This window comes from Myiozetetes cayanensis, unplaced genomic scaffold, assembly GCF_022539395.1.
Source record: "Myiozetetes cayanensis isolate MyiCay16 unplaced genomic scaffold, myiCay2020 scf5-8, whole genome shotgun sequence".
NCBI lineage: Eukaryota > Metazoa > Chordata > Aves > Passeriformes > Tyrannidae > Myiozetetes > Myiozetetes cayanensis.
The window spans coordinates 26,266,424-26,285,950 of NW_026087742.1; the positions used below are offsets into that span (position 1 = coordinate 26,266,424).

The 19,527-nt window shown below is 43.8% G+C and overlaps 1 protein-coding gene across 1 annotated transcript; it reads left to right on the forward strand.

Moving 5' to 3' along the window:
* Positions 1 to 4,296: 4,296 nt before the first annotated feature.
* On the forward strand, positions 4,297 to 13,498 carry HSD3B1 (hydroxy-delta-5-steroid dehydrogenase, 3 beta- and steroid delta-isomerase 1). Its single transcript, XM_050333224.1, has 3 exons — positions 4,297 to 4,786; positions 10,205 to 10,369; positions 12,517 to 13,498. The coding sequence occupies exons 1-3, from the start codon at positions 4,633 to 4,635 to the stop codon at positions 13,329 to 13,331; spliced, it is 1,134 nt and encodes a 377-aa protein (XP_050189181.1). The 5' UTR covers positions 4,297 to 4,632; the 3' UTR covers positions 13,332 to 13,498.
* Positions 13,499 to 19,527: the final 6,029 nt, after the last annotated feature.

Sequence of the window (19,527 nt, forward strand, 5' to 3'; positions counted from 1 at the left end):
TGAGAAGGTTAAAGGCAGGATGATGGGGGATCACATTGCTGTCTTTTACTACTCATTTGGAGAAAATCCAGTCCAGCTTCTTGGATGTGGACAGTAAAAGGGTGAAAGGCAATGAGGAAAATTCCAGGTAGAAATCAGTGGAAAAAAAAATTCACCATGGCAGGGGGGATGTCAAATCCTGCAACAGAGGGTTTGTGAAACCTCCATCCTTAGAGATACTTAGAGATTGACTGGGCAAGGTCCAGAGCAACCTCATCTGATCTGATGTTACTTTAAGAAGAGATTGGGTCAGAGACCTCCAGAGGCTCCTTTTAATCTAAATTGTTGGGGGATATCATAGGATCATAAAATGAAAGCCACACATGAGATCTGTACTATGTTGTACCACTGTGCTGCCGTGATCAACTACCATGGAGCTGCAGAGGCAGCACATATATCTCTGTCAAAGAGGCTGCAGAAAGCATTTTCTGGGGAAGAAGAAAGGTGTTTGGTGTTTGAGCTTAAAAATAAGAGCATACAGGATTTGAATAGGCTGAGAGACTATTTAACAAGTCCATCCTACAGCTATTCCAGAAATGTTCTGTGATCCATGCCAATGTGTACCAAAATCTCATGCCCTCTTGTCTGCACTCTGTTCTTGCTTTCTGTATTTGACTGTTGTGAATATCTCGGATACAAATTCAAGCAAGGTTAAATCTTCCAAATAAACTGTGCCCAAAGGTTGTAAACTTGTGGGTTAAGGACTAATTAAACCCTGCTGTTTCACAGCATCCCCGGGGGATGTAGCAGGGACAGGGAATCAGTCTATTTACAACGGTAGTTTATCTACAAAATGGATCCAAATATAAACATTTTCCTTTGGCATATGATGCAAATTTCTCCAGCCTCTAAATATGTAATTTACTCATTATTTCACTTGAGGAAGCAGTTCTTCCTAAAAGAAAAGGGGAAAAGAGACTAAATGTTTGTTTCTAGTTAATTGCCCAACTCATGTGCTGTCCAATATAGCAAAGACTACTGCAAATAAGTCTTTTTGATTTTGGCGATCATGTAAGAAACATTTACAATCACTTTCTCCCTTCTACTGGAAGAATTTTGGTACTACTGAAATAGGAGGTATTTTCTTTTTCAGGTTTAAAGACATGGAAACATTGAGGTTTCTTAAGGCGGTTATCTTCATAACTTGGTTAAAGTGTCTTTTAACTGTTCCCCACTATGAAAAGTTGTATTTATTCAGAGTTTGATTCAGGACAGATGCCCAAAAGTTAATTATTTAAATCTTCTTCACTCTTGTCAATGTGTAACCAGAAGAGAGAGGAAAATGTTTCCAAGATGGAACAGTGCCTCTCACTCTGAAGGCCAGAAGCTTTCCTCGACTAAATCTACATCTCAAAGTACAGTCTCTTTCCTAGAGCTGCCAGCACCAAGGCATTTTGAGCTTACAGGCATGTGGTTGTAAGAAATACATTAATTTTTCACATGCAGACAGCAAAAGGTCCAGTTAGATAATGACCACGCCTTTGCTTTTCCCTGCTTCAATTCTCATCAGTCCAGGCAACAGAGCAGACTTCAGAAAACCCTTTCCTAAATTGGAAAAGATCTGTTCTTCTCTTCTTGATTGTGGATAGTTTCTTCTTTCTGATTGCACAATTAAACACCATTGCCCTCTGTAAAAGTACATTTTATCCTATCTAAAACTTCTGTGCTGCAATGTTATTGCATTTAATCATTCCAGTAGCATCATACAGTTCATTCTCAATGCTGCTGGCAATTTTCCCTTCACTATTTCTCGTTCTGTCTTTTCATCTCCACTACACTCCCTTCCAATACCTTTTTGTCCTTGTGACAAGGCTAAGAAAATGCACTTTCCAACATCTGACAGCCACTGCTCCGAAGTATCTGTCACACTAAGCACAATAAAGTCAGAGGACCAACAGTGTTCCTGGACCAGAGATTAGGGACACAGCTGTGATGGGGCATGGTGGATTGCACATATACTAAGATATCCACTTAGTCCATGTATAGCAATTCCCCAACACATGCAAAATGTACTGGTTTTCTAAAAATTCATTTTTAAAGCTCATTCTACATCAAAATATCAGATTTTTGTGGCTTTGTTTTACAATGAAGTCAAAGAGAAGACATCAACATAGTTAAAAAATTAGTATGCCTTGAGACAGAATGAAGCGTTGGTAAACTTTTTTAGATGCTGCTGAATCATGTTTTAGTCCACAAATCCCATACCCGTGCAATAACTCTGAATTTCATCAAGCTGTTCCTGGTGCTCAGGAGTCTGGTGGACTCTGGTCTTGTTGCTCATCGACACTGTTCTGGGGTGTACAGCCCACTCCAGCATCTGCCTCTGTGCCCCTTGGGGAACATCAAAGCCCGCCTCTTCTGCAGCACAGAGGAGCTGTCATGCCACCCAGCAACCCCACACAGCAATGTCAACAAGAACCAAATGAGAAAATGTTGACTCAAGGTGAGACTGCAGGAGACACCAGCAGGTCTGAGTGGTGAACTGAGCAAACTACTGCTGTCTGACCACTGACATTCACAAACGGCACTTCAGATGAAGGCTGCTATGCAGTGTTGTATAAAATTACCTCAAACTAAGCCAAGCATTTGGTTGAGTAGTACCTAAGAGGACAAAGGCACAGCAGCAATAAATCTCCCTGCAGTCCCCTATGCAGCACTCATTCTCATATAAGCACTACCCCTGACTAAACTTGGTCATTCTAATAGGCAAGCTTGGTGTAGGAGAGTGGTTTCTATCTTAAAAGGCTATGCTTTGTTGTCTGGTTTTATAATGCCTCTTTAAGGCATTTTATTTCTTTCCTAAAAGTAAAAAGAAAGCCCTGTTACAGAGAACATCACTTGCAGCAGCAGGCTTTGACCAGTTATTTTGCCTTGCAAAGTGCACAATATTAATTTGCAGCAGCTTCTGATAAGAACATACAATGTCAAGGTCCTGCTGTGAAAAGCCAAGGAAAGAAGCACTGATAACAATTTTTTAAAAGATTTGTTACTGTAAGGAAAGGATTTTCAAGGATGCAAGCATTGAAACAGTTGCCAAAACTTTGTCATCTGTGTCAGCTAGAAACCTTTCTCCTCCAACAGAAATAGTTTTGCTCTCCTCCTGTCCCTTGCAGGCCTAGTTTTGCTCTAAAAAATTAACAATGTGGGGATGCTTCTTGTAAAGATTTTCTCCAGGGCTCTCTTTAATGAGTGAACAAAATCTATGATAGATTAAAAAAGGGAGCTTAGCAGTTAGTCGTGTGAATGGAAGCAAAGCATTTTTAGATATCCATTCCAGCTGTGCCCAAAATCAGTGATCCATTTTCCGGTTATTTCAGCCTAATTAATTGTGTTGCTGGGCTTCTTCATAACTTCCTTCTCTCTTGAGGTAGCTACCTATTTATCATCTTGCTTCAGCAGGGATGTCTGTCTATCCCTGTGTGTGAGAGAGAGAAAACACAGCTGCAGCCAGCATGTCTTGACAGACCCAGGAAGGCAGTGCAGGTATTAGGAGCTCCAGGCTAATACCTAAGCCCTGCCCCGGTCTCACACTAGAGAACAGCTTTGCTGGAACTGGAGAAGGGGGGAGCATCTGGGCATTTTCCCCGTGTTTTGGATATGTAAACAAGTAACAACACAGCTCACTGCAGAGGCACAAACAGCCTTATTTTAATTAGGTGCACTCGCACCAGACATTTCCAGAGGTGAATCTTTATCTCCCGCAGCTTTAATTTGTCTTTGATGGTGCATTAAACCATTTCATCACCTTGAATGCCTGTAGTATACTGAACAAACACAAAATCCCAGAGGTTAGTTTTTGATTTTGCAGAGAGTGAGGAGCCCGTGCTATAATGGGGAAGCACATCATCCAAAATATATACAGCAGTAGAGTCCACTGCTCAAACCACTCTAAATAGCTAATCCTGCTATTTACATTTAATTTTAATGCTCCCTACCTCCATGTTAGCACTATATTACACAAGAAAATGAAGCTAGACAGAATTATCAGCATGAGGGTTTACTCTACTAGAATTTAGGGCTGCAGGACACATCTAGGCTTAGACCTCACTGCATCCAAAGCTCTACTCTTTGTGGGGGGGGGTGAGGGGTGGGGTGTGGAAGTATCACATTTTTTTGTAGCAAAGGAGGCACTCGAGAGGGAGGGGGAGCAAAATGACTGAGGTAGTGCTCTGCAGTGTATAAATACAGGCAAATCTCCCCCACAGTCTCCTGAGTGTTAGAGAGGTGGAACCGAGGACTGAAGAAGACTTTTGGGAGGTTTGTTTGGCATTGAAGTTGATTTTTGAGCACTTTCTGATTTGTTAATTTAATTCGTTTAGAATAGTTTGTAAAGTATTTTTCCTTTGCATGAAAAAATCTTTATGCTACTTCTGAATAGGAATAGCTAGCAAAAGTAAGGCGTGCTTAAAAAAATTGTTGTTTATTGTAGAGATTAGAGTTTGTCTGTCATTAGCCTCTCCTTCTGGTAACACCCTTTGATTTGTAAAGACTCCAGAGGTTGATGTCATATGTTCATTCCCTCAGGCAGGAGGTGAACCAGCCAGTCTAAGCTCAAGAGGCAGCCAGTTCGACACCGAGGAGCAACCCAGAGCAATGTCCCTGGCTGGGGTAAGCTGTCTGGTGACAGGAGCAGGGGGATTCCTTGGCCAGCGGATTGTCCGCTTGCTTTTGGAAGAAGAGGAGGAGCTGGCTGAGATCCGACTGCTGGACAAGGCCTTTAGTGAGGAAGCACTCAACAGGTTTGAAAGTAAGTACCATTTCATAAGGTGTGTTGCAGATATATGTGTTGCTGTCTCATATGAATAGCCTGGAAGTCTTATCGTCTCCTTCAAACCAGTTTTGCAGATAAAGGGTTTAGGTTTTATTTCAAGGAAGTCTTGCTTTATCCCTCCCTCTCCCTCCAGTTCAGAAATCAAATGTAAAATGAAAACAAGAGTTTTCTTTGTCAGGGCCTGAGGCTTCTCTACATTGGGAGAGAGAGACTGTTCATGCAGTAAACAGGCTGTCTTCAACCTGGCCTCTATTACGACAAAACCCACAGAGTGAAATTAATGTAAAAATCTCACTTTTCTGCTCTTGGGAAAGGAAAACACAAGCATTGCTATACTAGGCAGGAGGGCAGTGTTATCCAGAACATGCTGTGCTGGGCTCTGATGTGCCAGACTAGAATGCAGTGACAAAAGTTGTGGGTGCAAATTCTAAACGTTTTCTTCAACCTTTGGTTAGTTTGGTTAATAGTGATCTTCTGGCTGAGAGTTGCGATGAGGTATTTTAAAAATTGTTGTTATTAACGTTACCACAGTTTCCTGGGGAGCAGAACACTTCTGCCAAGTACGGAAGAGACAGGACCCATTTGCAAAGTGCAAGGCAGAACTCTGGCTTCTTGAATGGATTTTGGAGACAGCACAAATGAGTGATAAGCCCCCTGTTAGAAACAGTTTGTGGCAGGGAAAGCAGCTCAGAGTATTATATTTTAACTGTCCCATTTCCTGGGATACTGAGTACATTTATGAAAAGACACAGAGGGACCAAAATTCAGTCAAGGTCTTAAGTCCTTACATTACATTTACTTATTAATGCTTTCCTCCATCTTCACCTCAGGACTCTTCTTCTTCTTGTATACAGACAACCATATGTGAAACCTTATGGAATATCTCCATGTGATTTGCTAAAGAGCCTCAATCTTTCTATAAAGCATTTAAGTGTCATCAAAGAATAGTAACAGTGCACCATGAACCTGGTATAAATTGCACAAGCCTTTATGATCATTTTGTAGAACTCAGACTTCTTCCTCATTAAATCTGATTCAGCATTTCACAAAGGATTTGCTAGGTGCCCCGAGCCTTGCAGCAGCCCTTCCTACTCTGATTTTCAGAGCATTTCCACAGAGACAAAACCTGCAGCTGCAGTAGAGGCTGAGGCAGCTGGAGTGTGTGTAGTTTAGCACTGATGCAGTAGGGTAGCAACAGAGGCATCTGCACTGCTTTGGGCCAGGAGAGCTTTGTGGAGACAATCCTAAAGAGTGAAAACAAATGTTTGTGTGGGCACAGTCTTGGCTGAGCTGCAGCAAAGGTTTCTCTATTCGTTTTTTTGTTTGTTTGTTTGTTTTTCTTTTTTTGTTTATAGGCATGCATTCTGCCCTCTTTTCTTATCCTCCCTTCTTCCTCCACTAAGCGCTGCCCACACACCCCCTCTCCTATTCTTTTAACCTTCCTGCTGTCTGTCTGACCAGCACAGGAGGTAGGGAAAAGTCAAGTAACAAAGCATTTTTTCCCCCTAAACCAGGTAGTAGGAACCTCAGGCTGGCATTCCAGATGTGCTTAAACAGACTTGAACCCCTGCACTTTGACTGGCAGTTCCTTTGTCTGGATTGGCCCTTGTGGCTACATCTCTTCAAGTGTCCTGCCAGAGCCTGTGCTCGGGACTACCTGAAATACTTCCCTGCTGTTCCTTTTCAAGCCCTTCTCTATCACAGTGACTCCTATTCCAAGTGCAGGGCTGCTACAAAACCGGTAGGCCTGGAGTCTTCTGACCTGCATTATTTTTACTGTGGAGGCTTTTACTTGCTAGCAGATGTTATCTGGATTTCTTGAATAGCCAGGAGCAGAGCTCAGCAGGGTTTTTTTCTCACTAATCTCTTGAGCAGCTTGAACTTGCAATCACTTTGCAGAGTCAGGGCAGAGACAAAAGAGTATGTGCAAGTTACAGCTTCTTGTGCCAGGAGACACTCAGGGACACTCCCCTTTCATCCAAATAACATTTCTGCTCAGACCTTGACCACTGCATTCAGTCCATGTAGAACAGTGGCATTTGCATTCTTCCACAGCCCTGAGGAGTCCAGGATGATCCAATTAATGTCAAGTGCTGTGAGCTGGAATCTACCCAATGTGGCTGAGAATGAATGTCAGGTTGAACACAGCAGCCTTGGGTTTCCTACACCCCATCCCCACTTCAGCTTTATCTGTGCTTCCTGTGCTTCCACTTAACACAATTCTTTGTTTTGTTCACTACTGCACTGGCATTTCTGGCGCAGTTAGATCTCCAGTGTTGTTCTCAAGAGGATTTCTCACTTGTCCTTGTCTCATCCCTCCACATCTCTCCCCTCTCTTCCTGAACCCTCTTTTCATGTAATTTTTCAGTTGTGTGATGCTTGAGCACTGAATGGTTTTGCACTGCTAACCCAATACTGATCCAAAATAAAAGGAAAGTAAAGGGAGAAGGAATGTGAGGGTTTTTTTCCCAGGATTCTTTCTGAGGAAAAATTGCTATCTTTTTGCTCAACCTTGCAGACATTAATTTGCCTTTATCAGGGCATTCAAAACAGAAGGGCAGAGTGGAAACAAGTAGCTGAACATCCAAGTAGCTGAAAGGGGAAGAGAATAAACATTTCAGCTTCTCTGGTTTAAAGAAGCAAATACATTGCTTTACTCTTTACAAATTAAAATAAGATGTAATTCTAAATTTTCTCCTACGAATACACAAAGTAGACCATTTTAATGAACCATCCAGTTAACCAGGAAAATGGAGAGTTCTCATGAGGAATGCCTTCCCCCATGCTTCACCTCACAGATGTTAGGTCCTCTCTAAAAGTGCACTAAGAAATTCAAGCTAAGAAGTCCCACAGACACGGCTGTTTGCCTGAACTTTAAATAACACATAGGAAAAAGAAAGAGACTTTAGGGCAAATAGTCTGACTGGATCGCTGAGTCAAACACTGCTCACAACAGGACACTGAATTTTATTGAGAAATCATTACATTTCCAAGAAAAAAATACCCCATAGCAAGCAGAGAGTTTGCTTACAGCTCAGAGGAACAGAAACCACTGGTGAAGTAGAAAAAGCTTTCCCAGTGGGTAGGTACTTTCTCATAATTGCTTTATGCAAAAATGGAGAGCTGAGTTGAATTTATTCTGTTCCTTCTCCTTTGATCTGACACACAAATGGTTTTTTGATGCCTGGGCAATGGTTTGTGCAGATGGAAAACAAGTTTCTCTCTGCTATCCGCTTCAGACTAAAACCCTTGTCTGTCAGTCATTTCTTGTTTCCTCTCTCTGCTTCCAAGTTCACCTGTAGTTTTCTGTTCACCCTACACAAAACAAAATCAATCTGCTGATCCCTGACATGTAGCTGATGCTGCTAAAGTGAACAAGGCCCACTTACTGTGGCAATTTCTGCTGGCTAAGATCAAATGGAGGAGCAGACTTCCTGATTCACATCACACACACAGACTGCAAGCCCAAGCGAGGCACAAAGCAGCTAAACAGCAGATTTCTAGTGACTGGCACCAAGTATCCCTGCCATCAGCTTTAAAAGGGACAGGGTTCTTCTGTACTTTTCCTGAAATCTTTTATTTGCATGTATAAAAGCTATTTTCCTAACTCTTGCCAGGGCACTGTGATGACTTTGAAGAGGTGACATGTCAGAATTTATGTTGTGAAAACTATTTATGTCTATTTTTGGAATTATTGCAACCCCACGAAACCTTACTCATGGAGAACATCAGCCTAAAATCTGTACAAAGGCAAATATTTATTAGAGCAAATCTAACTACCAGGTTAGATTGGTAGTTAACAAAACCCTAGCCCTCATCTGATACTTTTGCATCCATACAAGTAGATTTCAGTATAAATCTTCTGGAAATTGAGTCCTAGAAAATGAAGGCACTCTGAAAAACAAAGGAGCAGAAGGGAGTATGTGACAATGACTATGCTGGGAGGGCCATAACTCTAGATTTAGTAACAGTTCTGCAAATGTTTCACGAGTCTTACATATCAGACGAACTGTCTGTGATGAAGAAAAAAGTTCCTCAAGCCTGTTGCATCAGAACAGTTGTTAAATCAATGGAGGATTACATTTCAGCATGCTATATAATGAGGTAAAACCATTTAAAAAGATACTCCCACTCAGTTCCAGATCCCAACAGCTACGTCTCTCAGTGCTTCATATTAAAGACATGAGACGAAATACTGCTTGCTTTGGAGTTGGTGATGCACAAGATTTCAGGTATGGCTGAGGCTAAAAGTTGTACAAATTGATCAGGTTCTTCTCTTATCTAAAAGGGGCATTTGATGATGGTGTACGAAGACAGAGGATCTGGCTGTGCTGCAGTCCCTCCCCAGCAGCTGTGCCTGGGGAGCCATCTAGTGCAGCCACAGCAGAGGCTCCAAGAAGACTCACTGTAATGACACCACCTCCTTAAAAGTTGTGGGTCATGCTGAGAAAGTCCTCTTCTCTCCCATGGCATTGCTGCAGCCAGGCCAGTTGAATTCGCAGGAGAGCAGCCTTCCTCAGATTGTAAATGTCTCCAAGTGATCATCCTGTGCTGGCTCATTTGTTGGTGTGGTTCTGGGCTGTGGAAAGGATGCTTCTGTTCAGCATAACATAAGGGAAGGATGGCTCTGAGACCTAGAGCTGATCAGGGTCACACACACTAGCTCCTGTGGAGGGAGAGGGCTTAAAAATCAGGAGTTAAAGCAAGCTGGGGCTAAGGTAGCTCAGGAGAACAGTCTTGAGAGTTCAGATAAGATGTGCATGCTAAAAATGACCCCACAGCACAGATGCTGAAATGGAGCCAGAGCTGGAGCTAGAAAAAGCACAATAAGTCCTGGTGAATGTACAAGAAAAAGATGTGTCAGAACTATATGAAATGTATTAGAAGAGCTGCACTATGGATAAGGTTAAAGGGCAGAAAGTAGGTGTGAACACATCTCTATGCTCACATGCTGTGGGTGGAGAGAGATCAGTCATCACCTTGAAGACAGGAGCATGCAGTGCCTGGCTTGGGTTAACACATCTATAGCCACGCAGTCTTCAGGACGTGGGTAGTCAAAGCTACTTCCCTGTGAACTTTAAAATAGTCACCCCTGAAGGAAGCTTGCTATCAGTGGAAAATATTTCTCTTTAAATATAAAAAAAGAAAGAGAGATGTTGAATATTGGCTCCAAATATATGGTAGGTAATCCAACACAGACCTCTATAGCGCTGCCATTACCACTTGACAATACAGTAATTGGAAAATACCTTCTGTTCTACCAGCCTTAAAATACCCGTCCTGTGCTGGGACTGTCAGCACCAGCCAGCCAGGGTTAGCCCTTCACCACTCCTTTCAGTGCTTTTCTTAGGATGCCTGTAAACTCTTTTGCTTTGTTTTCTGCTGCTCTTGCAGAGTTCAAGGGTAAGACTGAGGTGAAAATCCTGGAAGGGGACATCCGAGATGCGGCATTCCTGCGCCGTGCCTGTCAGGGGGTCTCACTTGTCATCCACACGGCTTCCCTCATTGACACCCTGGGCCTTATAGAGAAGAAGTTGCTCTGGGAAGTCAATGTAACAGGTGAGCAGGTGAAACAACTTTCTCAAACCCATGTCTACTATGTTCTGGTCACCATCTGCTCAGGAAAGGGAGCACCTGACCTGTGTTTATCCTGAGCCAGGCTAACTGTGTTGTTCTGCATCTTGCACAGGCATACCTCAGAGTGCACAACACGCATACATGCAGCCCTATGCAGTTCCAGGCCTCTCCACACCCAGTCTCCCACTGCAGGGCACAGCTGGATCATTCACTCTTGTCAACACTTATGTTTGCCCATCCTGAGATCTGCACAGGCTCTGCCTTCAATGGTGATAGTCATAAACCCATGTTCAGTGGAACTTTCTGAAATCAGTTCACCTCTGAAATCCCAATGCCCGTCTAAGAAATCAGTTCTTATTCTCCCTCCCCGCATGGCATTCCTGCCTGTGTACATTTTTCCATTTTTTCAAACACTGCAGTTACAGCAATGTTGTGTTGATAACATCCCAGAGCCTGTGGCTCTTTGCTTCCTATTCTTTTTCTTCTTCCTTTTCTCTTTTCCTCCCATTTTCCATAAGGTCTGTGTGTGCAAGAAGGCAGCTGAGAGGAACAAGGGCTTTCCCACCTTGAGTTTATAATTAATTCCCCAGTAAACTCAAAAGCTATGGGAAGGAGGGGTTTCAGTGCCTCATGGGTGGGATCTCCCCTTCTACTGAGGAACCCCTGTTCTTCCGGAGAAGATCAGAAGAGGGAGAAGTTTTTGGCTTAGGAACGTAGCATCAGTTGCCAGGAAATATAAATGTATTTCCTAAAAGAACAACTTCACCCCCCTCCCTGTGATCCCAAAACTCTCTATACCTTTCACAGAACTGGTACTGCCTAACCTGCATGCACGCTGAACCTCCCTGGCTGTGTTGCTTCAGCAACCTGGGGGAGATCTGGGGAAGATGTTCTTATTTACATGGATAATTTTCCCAGTTCTTTGTTCCTCTCTCCCAAAGATACAGGACTTCTTCACAGAAAAATAAGGAACAATACCTCTACAGGCACCACTTTACAAATATTGGCTACTCACCAGCGTTCAGAGCAAGAGAGAATTCTTTGTAGTTGAGTTGTCTCCTACATGCACCTTAAAAACAGCAGAATGGCATTTTAGTTGTTTTATCCTGACTTACTGCCACTATCTTCTGCTCCAGAACCTTTAATTTCTGCTCAAAGTCACAAATTGTCAGTGACCACAAATTAGAGTCCAGTGGGAAGTCTCTTAGGTCCCTGCCAGGAGGAAGAGCAGAAAGCCAAGTTCCCAGAAACCTGCGCATTGGGTAGTTTGAAAATATACAAAGGGTTAGTAGTTCAGAAAGAGGATTTGTAAAGCCCTGTCTTTATGACCATACTGCTGCTGCAATCACTTTTTTCACAGCAGAATTTGTTGCCTACATCCCTGGGGAAAAGTAATAATAAAAAATCCCCCCCAAAAAATCAAACAAATATTAAAATGTCCCCAAACCAGAAAGCTTTGTAAGCTCTGACCCCACCTTCCCTACCCCCATGCCAACGGTGTCTGTCTATGGGTGAAAAAAGCCCACCGGGCCAGTGAGGGTTAACTCATAACATTTGCTAGAATGAAAGCATGCACCAGTCCTGCTCCCAGAGCAAACTGACCCCAAGGTCAGTCAGTAAATACTGCTGTTCTCTTTTGCACGTTTCCCTCCATTTTCACACCGATGCTCTTCTGGGTTTCTGACCAGCCAAAGCACTGCTATGTACTTCATAGGCTTGCAGAATGGAAGCTTTGTTTCTCCTGGAAAATAGAACTTTTATAATACAAATGTTTCAAGAAATCAAATGTGGATGTTCACAAAGCAGAACAGAAGTGAACACGTTAAACTTGCCCTGATGCAGGACATTCCTCTGTGTCACATGCCACACAGTGCCTCAATGCACAAATATCTTTTTAGGAAGGAAGGGAAGCAAATTTTTAAAGGGAAGGGAATAAAGAAACTAACAAAATATAATCTAAACAGGCTTGGTTTCATTGAATGTACTTCCCAGCTCAGGACAGGATTCGTCAAGCTGCAGAGAGGGGAGATTGGGCCAAGCTCGGGCCAGAGATGACGTTTCTGATCTAAAAAGCCCTCTTTTCCCTCCTTTGGGAGCTCTAGACTGACTTGCATGTTTCCCTTTTGAAGGTACTCAGTTACTGCTGGAGGTGTGTGTCCGCTGCAACGTCCAGCACTTCATATACACCAGTACCATAGAAGTGACAGGCCCAAACTGCAGAGGCGACCCAATTTTCAATGGTGACGAAGATACAGCTTATGAGAGTACATCAAAATTTCCTTACGCCCAAAGCAAGAGACTGGCAGAGGATTCTGTGCTGAAGGCAGATGGCCAGGTGCTAAAGGATGGTGGCACACTGATGACTTGTGCCCTGAGATCCATGTACATTTTTGGAGAAGGATGCCCATTTCTTCAAAGTCATCTGGATAAGTGCCTGTTGAACCAAAATGTCTACCTGCGCTTCTCCAGGAAGGAGGCTTTGGTGAACCCCGTGTACGTGGGGAACATCGCCTGGGCACATGTGCAGGCGGCCAAAGCCCTGAGAGTCCCACAGAAAGCCAAGCATGTCAGGGGGAAGTTCTACTACATCTCAGATGACACTCCTCACATGAGCTACGCAGATCTAAATTATGAGCTGACCAAGGACCTGGGGTTTGGAATCGAGCCCCAGCTCCCCATGCCTCTGACAATGCTGTATTACTTCTCACTGCTGCTGGAGATCGTGAGCTTCTTGCTCTGGCCCTTTGTCAGATACATCCCCTCCACCAACCGTCACCTGGTCACCCTCCTGAACACTCCATTCACCTTCTCTTATAGAAAAGCACAGAAGGATTTTGGCTACGTGCCCCGCTACACGTGGGAAGAGGCCAAGCAGTGCACTGGTGAGTGGATTGCCTCTGTGATCCCCCAGCGAAGGCTGTACTTGCAAAGCAATGCTGCCTAAGCCTAAAGAGAAGCTGAAACCCAGCTAAACAAGTAGGGCCTTGAGCTAGAGGAGAGCTGGGGAGCAGCAGCAGCAGCAGATGACTACAAAGCATTTAAATGAATACTTTGCGTAACAGCCCACTGCCCCTATCCCCAACCTCAGAATAAATAAAAGTGAAATGTTCATTTGTTTATCAAGTACAGGCTGATGAGAGTAACTTTACTGTATAGTCCACACACTTCTACACCTTTGCAGCACAAAGATATACTGTAATAAGATTCCACACAATCCATCGTGTGAACATGTCAACCCTTCTTTCACTCCAAGCCACCCTTAAGGCTTTTGTAAAGCACAGCTATTCCTAGAGCTATGATTTCTCTTTACAAATATGTGCCACTCAGCTACACCCTATTCACTCAGTGCTGCTTGCCAACCTTACCAAACACGCAGCAGGCAGAAGCCACCTGATTGCAAAAGCTGTTAAAAAACCTTGCTCACTTTTTCAAGAGTTGTTCCACTCACCTGACAGTCAGATTTTGAGCACTGTAAGCATTGTGAGGCCAAAAGTACAATCTAAGTACAATACAGTTTCAGTAAGGACAGTGTGTGGAGGGAGAGAAGAGGGGGATTTGGTCAGGTGAACGATTACTTGTAAATTCTCATTTTCCTAGTTACAAATTTTGCAAAAAATCTGATGGGTATCCAGCAAAACAGTTTCAAGAAAATGAAAGGGAGAAAAATATTGCAGGACAGCCTTGGTCCTCTGCAGAGTCAAGGTATTTGTGAACACTGAGGAAAAGTAAAGAGTGCTGAAAAAAAACCATACTATTACCAGATTTCAGCTCGGAACAAAGATTAACCTTAGCAGATAGATGCACACGTGCTGTTCCCATTCTACTCTGATGGTCATATGAATTTCCGCAGAATGTGTACCTTGACTTTTAGGCCAAAAACACAGATCTTTTCGGACCAAACAGATGTCATCCAGTGTTTGTTTCTTCAGCGTATGTCTCACTTGTTGAAAACAACTCTAAGGATGGGAATTTCTCTGTTCTGTTCAGGATGGCGTGAACAGAAACATTTTACCTGACTCAGTACTAATGTAAATAAATCACAATTCCAGAGATGCTGACAGCTTAAAATCTGTGCTTGCATTTAATTATTCAGTGCCCTAGACATTAGATAGCCCCAGTGCAAATATTACTATTCGCTTTAGTACCACCTTTGGTTAACTGGGTAAGACCTGAAGTAGTACAATACAAAACACCACAACTTCCAGTCACATTCTGAGGACACAGAGACAAGTTTTCCAGTCTTCCATTGCAGGCCTTGTAAACACTCAGCAAAATAGTACTGTGGATGTTACTTTGAATGCCACTGCTTCACAAATCGCCATGCCATTGTCTTCACCCTTCTCCACTGAGTAAGCAGTACTCTTAACACCTCCTTCAGAGCTTCTCATCTATTGGTGAGCACACAGATCTACCCCACTCTGAAGAAGACTCATCCCCAGCTACACTGCCTGCTGATAATACCTTGGGAGACTGAATGGAGAGTGATGAGGTTTGCAGTAATTTTGAGAATATGGGACTTGAAATTTGGAATTACAAACTCCTGGGTAGGATCTGTATCAAGCAACCTTATGTGTGCACTGAAGTTTAAAAAAATATGAAGGGCATTAACACATCTGAGTTTGTTCAGGGCAGCACTTTGCTAACTAGCTGTATAACCACTACTAGAGATTGTCATGCCTCAATATCATGTTAAAAAACCCTAAAGATGTTTTTAATAAGTAAACTAATTCCCCATTATTTGGTCCAACTGATCTTATGGCAGCAGTTTACAAAGGTCCTGTCCCATCCCTTTGCCCGAGAGCAAAGTCAACAGAACAGCCCCATGTACTTAGGTCTCAGCTGCTCCAGCGTTTCAGCATAAGCTGCAAACCCCCACAAAAGGACAGCACAGGCACACATGCTCTGTTTTCCTCTTTGCTCCACCAGTGGGGTAAAAAATGGGACTGAAGCACCTTCCACTGTCACAGCTGCTCATTCATGTGAATTTAAGCAAGAGCCAAAGTTTACCTTTTTTCTGTGAATTATACAGTATTTTGAAGCAAAAGATGCTGACAGTGAGTAAAGGACCAACAGCGTGGTAGCATGGAGCAAACCAAGACACAAGTCTTGTGAGTCAGTGTTCCCAAGGCATACAATAGCCCTCAGCAGGCCAAGATTAAAGGCACTCCATTCCCAAGCTGTTTTGTTCCTCAGACTGATTTTGTAGCTCCTTCTTCCGTGAAGGCAGTACCCAGGCTCACTTCCTTTCCTATGTATCCTGTCACTAACCAGAAGAGAAGAGGTCTCAAATGTCCTGGCCAGTTTTGAATATCCCCATACCTATCCTTCCATGCAAGTTCACTAACTTCAAGCCCTCAGTTCTCCATAGACAGGCAAGTGTCACACCTGAGCTTCTGATGTCTCAACCCTCCCCTGCTCTGCCTGTCCTCTACACATTTGGCTTTTGCTCTCCCCATTGGCCATCTTTCTGGGGACAAGGGAACTTTATAAAAGGAGTCTCTAAGAAAAGTTTTCTGCTCTTGAGAGAGCTGAAGTATTTCTGCAATTCTTCTCCAGCCTTTAATGCTGTTTTTCATCACTGTCAAGCCATAGCCTGATATGGTGCTATCACAAGAGCTGGGATATGGGCTTGGATTTCCATTTGCCTCTCCCTTGTTCAGAAGTGTGATGATTCACTTTTTCCGCCATGGTGACATAATCAAATATCCTGAAGGAACATTTCCTCTTTCTTAGTCAAGGCAACTTCCAGGAGAGGTTTGGAGAGAGAAAGAAGAGGCACAACCACTTCAGGTGCTGCTGCTTTAAACTCTAGCAGAGCATCAGCACATCCTTTCAGGCCTCAACTCTTCCTGCAGCTGAGACATTACGCTTCAGCTCGCCATGCTTTCTTCCCCATCATTGCCTTCCAGGGACACTGTTCCTCTTCCCTCTCCTAGAAGCACACTTCTATTTTATTTATTCCCCTCAATGCACACCCTCTTCCACTCCACTCCTCTCATGTATTTTTTCCCCTCCAATCTCCGTTGTGCCCACTTTGTTTCCCTCCACTGTATTATGGCAAACTGCTGCTGAGTAGAGGGGGATAATCATTGCCCTCCGTCTACTTACTGGCTATGCTCCTGTTGACATAGGATACTGTCTCACCACCTTTGCTGCTGAAGCACAGTGCTCCCTCACATCCTGCTTGATGTTTACCAAGACTTACAGATTTTTTCAGCAGAGCTTCCCTCAGCCACTCAGCCCCAGCTCCAGCACACAACTTTGCATCAGTCCCTGTTGAATTCTGTCAGGTTTTTGTGGGCCTATTCCTTCAGCCCACACTGTAGCTCTGAAAGGCAACTTTGCCTTCAAGCCTGTCACCTTTTCCCCCGCTTCGGTGTCATCTGCAATCCTGCCAAGAGTTCACTTCACTGCCTCCTTTTGTCACCAAAAGCCTCCTTTCCATTCATCTCTGTACATACTCTGTTCCCCTCCAGGACTCTCCATTTCTGTTTCCATTTCCATTCCCCTCTGGGCCTCTCTGTTTACAGTCTATGGGCCTCCAGTCACCACCACTTATACCCTGTTCCTTTCCAGTTGCCAGCTTTCATTCTGTTCCTGGGAAGAAGGCTCTGAGCTGGCCACAAGCCTCCAAAAGACTCCCAAGTACACAGAATTCCCAGCCCTCTGAGTGCTGCTAGGAAAGCTACAGGTCAGCTCTGTGTGTTTACATATACACAGTTCCCTCCAGGACTGAATAAGGCTCTCAGGATTCATAAGACAAAACGCTGCTGAAGGTGGTTATAAAACACCTCTCAGAAAAGCAAAAAGGTGTTTAACACAGTAACACCCGTTATTTTCCTAGGCTAATTATATCTCATCCTAATGTTCAGCCAGAACGAAGTGATGGGTGCAGCCATGGCTCTGTTACTGAAGTAGGAGTAGAAAGGGCAATCCAGGCACACGGAAATAGAGCAGGAAAGGAAGGGGGAGAACAACAGAAGCAAAGCTGCTATTTAATAGGGGAAAGCACTTAGCACATCAAAGAGCTGGAATATTACAACACATACTAGAAAACTGGGACATCGTTCCCCAGGTTTAACAGAGGTCTTAAAATATCCACAGATGCTGCCAGAGAGAATAAAGGACAATTTTTCTTCTGCAGTTGAGTGACTTGTTTCCCAAATGCAAGCTCCCGTTGCCAGAGTCTATTTTGCCATTTTTGCCTTCTCCGTATAAGACAGTGGGATCTTTTAACCTCTCCAAGAGCTTAACGCCCAAAAATCAGATTTATAAATGCTAAATTACTTCTTCGCTGAACTTTTTTCTATTTCTTGCTACCACATACCTTCCTTCAATCCCCATAACAAGGCACTCCTGCTGAGAGGGTACTCATTCCCCACTTGTGTTGCTACTCTGACACCCCCTCCTACCTCATCAGCAATGTATTCATACCATGACAGAGACCTTCTTGTCGCCTTTTTGATTTCTTCCTTCTTGTACTCATACCATAGAATTTATAATTTTTTTTTTTTTTAAAGTTGATGCACCAATGCTCATAGACCCATGGAAAACGTTGTCCTGCTGTGCATTTCAGGTGAAATTTACAGTTCTTACTTGAGGTGTGTCTTGTTTTGGAAACACTTCCCACACTCAGCACACATAAAGAGGTTTTCTCCTGTGTGGACTCACTGGTGTCTGTTGGGGTGAGTGCTCTGTTTGAAGCAGTTTCCACACTGGGGACACACACAGGGCTTCTCAGCCTTGTGGGTTTGGTGGTGCTGGGTGAGCGCTGAGAAATCCCTGAAGCCTTTTCCGCATTGCATGTATCTGAAAGACGTCTGACCACTCTGATTTTTTTTGGTGATTCCCAAGGTGAGAGTGTCACCTGAAGCTTTTCCCACATTCAAGAAAAGAGTAGGATTTTTCTCCTGTGTGCGTTTTTCCGTGGGAGTCCAGTGGGAGCTCACCATTTGCTGCATATTAAGGGCTTCTCCCCTGTGTGAGTTCTCTGGTGTTTAATTAAATCAGAGCTCCATCTGAAACCCTTGTAACATTTGGGGCATTTGTGGGGTTTCTCTGTCTGAGATACCTCACACTGATGAAGATTTGATGTCTGAATGATGATTTTTGTGCAATTCCTGTATCCAGAGTGATTATCTATATCATCTAATGGGTGGAGAAAGATGACACTCAATAACCTGTTCTAGATGAATGCCATCATCTTGTCTCTCCCCAGAGAGTTCTCTCTGGTGAGTCTCTGGCATGCTCTGCTTCTTATAGGCCTTTACCTTGCTACATCTCTGGAAAGTGTTGTCTTCAGATGCCTCTGGCGATGTCTAATATTGTTTAATGTTCTCAGGATTGTCTGCCAGGGGACCTTCATCTTCATTCCCGCTATTTGCCTCCTCATCTTAATGAAGCCAGTGGAAATGCTCAGCAAGAAAGCAATATAAGGACATAAAGACTGTGAGACTTTACTAAAGGCTAGTTTAAGGTTGGACTCAGAGGGTAACACCTCTTCTTCACACAGGGATTCGGAATTGTTCCCATCTTTAATCTCTGATGATTAATGATACCCTGGACGTGCCTGCAAACTCAACAGAGAAGTGACTTTGTTGGCTTTATGTTACAAAAGTACTGAATCACTTTGGTATATTCCTCACCTTTGGGAATGTTGGTGGGGAGATCCCTTCTTTACCCTGAAAATGGCCATGCACAGCTCCTTCTCTTCTTCCATCTGGAGACCAACTGTGAATGAACCCTGAAGGAGACTTCAGAACAGCAGGAACTACCACCCAGACAACCACTCCATTGGGAGGATACTCTTCAACCTTCAGGCTGTCCCAGCGTTATCACTGCCCCATCCCTCATCCCACCACATAGTAAATTTGAGCTGTGCATCTCCTGCATGACAGATACAGTCCCCATGTTTGACAGGGACCAAGGCTCCAGGGGACAGAGGGAAGGGAGGGTGATCTTTGCCTTGCCACCCAAGTGAAGAAAACCCTGTCCCTCAGGAGCAGGGTGGGAGTGCAGCCTGAGGGGAACCAGCCTCCTGAGCGCTTCCCTCACCTCCAGCGCTGGAAAGTGTTTGGGAGAAGCCTCGATGTCGGTCCTGGGCAGGGGGAGGGTGGTTCGCTCCTGGCCCACTCATCCTG